This window comes from Aulonocara stuartgranti (assembly GCF_965226115.1).
Source record: "Aulonocara stuartgranti genome assembly, chromosome: 7".
Taxonomy (NCBI): Eukaryota; Metazoa; Chordata; class Actinopteri; order Cichliformes; family Cichlidae; genus Aulonocara; species Aulonocara stuartgranti.
Window position 1 is genome coordinate 2,967,861 of NC_138945.1, and position 4,921 is coordinate 2,972,781.

Below are 4,921 nucleotides of genomic sequence, written 5' to 3' on the forward strand. Positions count from 1 at the left end.
TCAGAGCAATATCTTCAGCCACATGGATGGGAGGGAATGCATTCTGCCCTGGCTGGCACTGAGCTCTACCACAATGTTTAATATTGTATGGCTCTAACCTGCTGGGAAATCATTCCTGGGACATCTACGGGGCTTAAAAGAAATCAGACTCCAAACAGCAACTGTTGCAAAATTCACAAAATGTGTATCTACATTAGTTTCCTTCACTTAAAGCCACTGTTAGGGTGGCCGTGACTTTTATTATTCTAAGGATATTTACCACAGTATGGTGGGCAGCATAGAGATCTCTCCTTATGGTGATGTGGTGTGTAGTCTAGCTGACCAAATCAGTGCTTTTCACATTCATTTAATGTTTATTGTTTCTTTGTATGTTTTGTCATTATTTTATTTCCACATCTGGTCAAAGCCCACACACAGAATACGTTTGAATGAAATTAACACTGGGGCACTAACAGTGAAACACTGCCACCATGCGGGCAAATGTGGAAACTGCGCGAACAAACGTTCACCAAATGACATGTACGACTAGCAGTGGTATCTACCGTGTTAAATATAGTATGTTAGTTTGCATATGTGAGCAAGCGCGTGGTAGATATTTTTATTGAATAAGTGAAAAAGCGGAACATTTTAAACCCGAAAGGGCCAGGGAGTCACAGGAAGCGGACTGATTTCACGGTTACACGCGTACTTATGCTTCCTGTAGGAGACTTGGACGCGGTAGGCACTTTGTGGTCATGTTTAAGAATGTTTTGAGCAGATTGCTGACTGAAACCTTCTTTGTTGAGCGTAATGTGAGAAACACGCCGTTATTACGGAGGGTAGCTGCCGTCTCCGCGCCGGTGAGGAGCTTTACGGACGTGAAGGACGAAGCGCAGCCGCCTTTCGACACCGCCCTGCTGGAGGTCCTCGTATGTCCGCTGTCCAAGAAACCGCTCAGGTAACACACACAGACCTGTGCTCAGGTTATTTACACGCTCTGGTTTACTCTCACTGTATTCTGCTTTTTTCTGTTCCTGTTGTTCAGCCGCGTTGCTCTCTAGCAGGACAAACGGCACCACCTCACACGCACTTTCTAATGTGTAAAACAGTTTGAGCCTTTTAAATTGTTCAGTTCTTGTCCAGTTTGAAGACGCAACACTGCGATGTACTTGCTGATTGGCTGGCTTATTAGGGTCTGTCATTTGCCTTCGCAGATACTTTACATCTGTGAAAACAAATGGAAATTATGCCTGAATCTGATTTAGCTGAACATCTGTGTGGCTCTCAACACAACCCCTCACTCACATAGACAAACACAACACCTACGCCAGGAAGCTCTTTGTGAACTACGGCTCAACATTTAACACCATCACCAAACAGACTGGAGTTCAGATGAACCTGGATATTAGATTTCCTCACTAATCGCCCTCAGATTGCTGTTAACCACGAGTTTTGGTTGTTAAGTTTGCAGATGAGATGATGCAGTTGGAATCTGCCAACAGTGATGATACAAACAGCAGGAAGGAGGTTCACAATTTGACCCCATAGACTGATGATAACCTGCTCTTAAACACCACAAAGACCATTACAGACTTCAGGACCTTATGTGTATATACTTCTCAAACTTTATACTTTGTAATACATGTCAGTAAATTGTATTATTTAAGTACTGTCCGTACCCTCCACTGAATCTTTTTTCTGAAAAGTTCTCTGAGATCAGATTTAGATTTTTAGGTTTATCTCCTAAAACTTTTAAATTAATGATCATCGAGCTTCCTGTTGTTGAGTTCCTGAGGACTGCACACGAGCACATCTGTGCTGGTGTTTTTTACACACACCCATTGTGGGCAAATGCTTACATAAATATGATAACATAAAACAAGCATTGCATGTGTGTGTCATGGTTTTATCAAGTTCAGATGAACTACAGCTGCTACTGCTGCTGCATTCACAGTTTGTAGGAAATGTCAGCACTTCAGTGCTATGAAAGACTTATTCTGCTATGTTATTCCTCCACAGATACGAGCCTAAGACCAACGAGCTGATCAACGAGGAGCTCGGCATTGCCTATCCCGTCATCGACGGCATTCCCAACATGATCCCTCAGGAGGCCAGACTCATTCGGAAAGATGCTTCAGACACACCTGCACAGTAACAGAAAAGCCTTCACTTTGAGTTGACCTGAGCAAAAACAAACTGGACGCTGGCTTTAAAAAAACTGTTTGACTAAATAAAATTGAGGTGTTGGATTCTTTCAGTTGTATTTTGGCATTCTAACCAAAGCGCACGTAACACATCATCATCCGGCAGCGCGTTACCTCCGAGCCCATCTGCAAACATGTTGTCCCTGTCTGTGATGGTGGGACTGGTCCCCATAGTGTCCCTCTTTGGTTTGTTCTACTCTGCGGCGGTGGATGAGAACTTCCCTCAGGGCTGCACCAGCAGCAGCAGTGTGTGCTTCTACAGCCTGCTGCTGCCCGTCACCATCCCCGTCTACGTCTTCTTCCACCTCTGGAGCTGGATGGGGATCAAGCTTTTCAGGCACAACTAGGCTGGCAACTCAACACAGATGTGTTGAGCTGCCAGCCTCACACAGTTGTAAAACATCTGTGGCTGAAGTGGCTTTCATTTCTTTAAGCCCTTTGGAGGAAGGTAAAGACGGATGGTGCATGGATGCTTTTTAAAGCTGAAAATATTTTTGTGTCTCATTTAGAGTATGAGACACAGTATGTTAGTCAATACAGCTGTTAAACAAACCCCTGGATATCATTTGCACATAAAGTAGAAGGCTGTATATTTTCTGAGCAAATAATAAAAATCTTTATGCAAATCCACTGTTTCCATACTTGAGTCCTGACTTCACAAAACGGGAACATCTACTCGTTTTAAATGAATGCATTTGAATATATAACAGACTACATTTGTGCAGAATCGACTGTGCTGTGATCTGCAGTGTGTCTCAGTTTTATTGCATTCAGAAAATTCACAAGCTGACATTTAAAAGTGGAACTCAGACAAACTTGCCTGACAGCTCAAACATGACAGAGCACCCAAAACTTTTAAGTCGCGCTGCACAACACCGTCCTCAGATGTGTTTTTCTACCACAGTTCATGTTGAACTCATGAAAGCGTGATTCCTCTTGTGATGAATGTTGGGAACGTTCAGCAGGAGCCTTCAGCGTGCATCATAGAGGGAAACGCGATCTGACAGCATTAGAGCTGCTGACTTTCTGCTCAAAGTCTCGGGTTGAGCTCGAGGTTCAGGAGCAATGCAAATTTGACACACGCTGCTCTTCACCTGAAGCCACGAAAACTGAACTGGTGTTGCAGAAATGATGCAGTGTCTGCTGGAAAAGGTTTGGGAATGCACAAACTGTGACGTCTAAGGACTTTTATCTGAATCAAGAGTTACGATGGAGGCAGGTCGGAGTGTAGAAACCTGAAGATTCCTGCTTTTGAGTTTCAAACTTTGATTTTAAAGTTGTTTCTTTTCTTCTGTGTTCTCACAGTCATGCTGTTTCTTCTCGATTTTCTTTCCTCACAGCTGCTCATCCTTCTGTGAAACAGAAAGAGACAGGTTGGTTATTTTATTGAATTAGCGTGACTTAGTGCTCTTTTGGTATGAGCAGAGACGCTGCTGACGGTCATTTTAAGTTGGAGAAAGTTGAAAAGAGTCACTGCTTGTTTGATTTGTCAGTTTTGCAGACAGCAGCACACAGAGCACTTGTATCATCAGTCATGAGCAAACTTCCACTGGCTCTACTACGTATATATCAAAACAAAACAGAAATTTGATGCCTGTGATATTCCAGAGAAAGACCTCAGGCTTTATGTGGCCAGGCTCTGTGTAGTTTGACATTTTACTGAGCACGTATGTGCACGTCTATCCATAAACTGGATTAATCATGCAAACTGCACGAACGTGAGATCCACGTGGCTGCATGAGGAGCTGTCAATGCTACGTTTGGTGCCTTTAAAGTTACCCTTCAGGATAGATATTGCTCTTATGACTTATTAGTTTCCCAGGTGAAATATGGATATGGCATCCTGCAGTTGCACCAGCAGCACAGTGGCCAGCAAGGCTTGCAACGCCTGCCCTGACCTCATTCATTAATGAATCTGTGGAGGATGGTCATCATTTCCTCCACAGTGCTTTTGGTTATCCTGCACAGTGTGGCAAGAAAACAAACCTTCCCATCGCCCAGTAGGAGGCTCCACAGACCAGCCAAAAGTTATTACCAGCTGTGTCACGGCTCCATCACTGTGGGCAGGCAGATGGAGCAGCATGTGAGTGTTGTTGATAGTCTGAATGCTGGTTTGAGATCAGCTTCAGTGATGAAGGAGGACATTCGGTGTGCATAAGGAGATTAAAGGCAGTCTTTAGGTCCCAGCTAGCTCAAACATGAGATAAAATACGCTGCACAGGTAAACTCGTGTTTTCTTTCTGAGCAAATCAGTTAAGCCAGGACTAAAGTTAAGCTTCATAACTGCATGAATGTAAGTTTTATATTTTACTGGAGCAGTGCTAGTCAATCCTTTCTTTTTTATTCCCTAAATATAGAAGTGTGTTGTTTGTTGTAATCATTTGTTTTGCATCAAATATTTTTAAAAATATTTTAATCCAGAGACAAAACTCGGCTTCTGGAAAAGAAAAAATGATCACGTTATGAGTCCTAATATTTGTTCCACTGTGTTGTAAACACAAGTTCTCCAAAATATTTATAAGAATTGATAAGAAACGAAGATCACTGAAACTATTAAAACCTCATTTTAACATGTTTTTGTTCAATAAGCCTCATAAGTTATGGATAAACCACATGAACCTTGTGTTTCTGTCATGTAGCGACTGATGCTGATCAACTGTATTTGGCTTTGCAGTTGCATGAATCCAAATGTGAAATTTTTGATTCAAATCATCAGAGGAGGATTATTTTGTTTCTGG

The 4,921-nt window shown here is 42.6% G+C and overlaps 2 protein-coding genes across 2 annotated transcripts; both read left to right on the forward strand.

Annotated features, from left to right (window-relative positions):
• Positions 1 to 561: 561 nt before the first annotated feature.
• pyurf (PIGY upstream open reading frame) lies at positions 562 to 2,134 on the forward strand (the record flags this gene model as incomplete). Its single annotated transcript, XM_082542612.1, has 2 exons — positions 562 to 937; positions 1,999 to 2,134. The coding sequence occupies exons 1-2, from the start codon at positions 735 to 737 to the stop codon at positions 2,132 to 2,134; spliced, it is 339 nt and encodes a 112-aa protein (XP_082398738.1). The 5' UTR covers positions 562 to 734.
• Positions 2,135 to 2,317: 183 nt separating this feature from the next.
• LOC309712027 (phosphatidylinositol N-acetylglucosaminyltransferase subunit Y-like) lies at positions 2,318 to 2,809 on the forward strand (the record flags this gene model as incomplete). Its single annotated transcript, XM_082542613.1, has 1 exon — positions 2,318 to 2,809. The coding sequence occupies one exon, from the start codon at positions 2,318 to 2,320 to the stop codon at positions 2,528 to 2,530; it is 213 nt and encodes a 70-aa protein (XP_082398739.1). The 3' UTR covers positions 2,531 to 2,809.
• Positions 2,810 to 4,921: the final 2,112 nt, after the last annotated feature.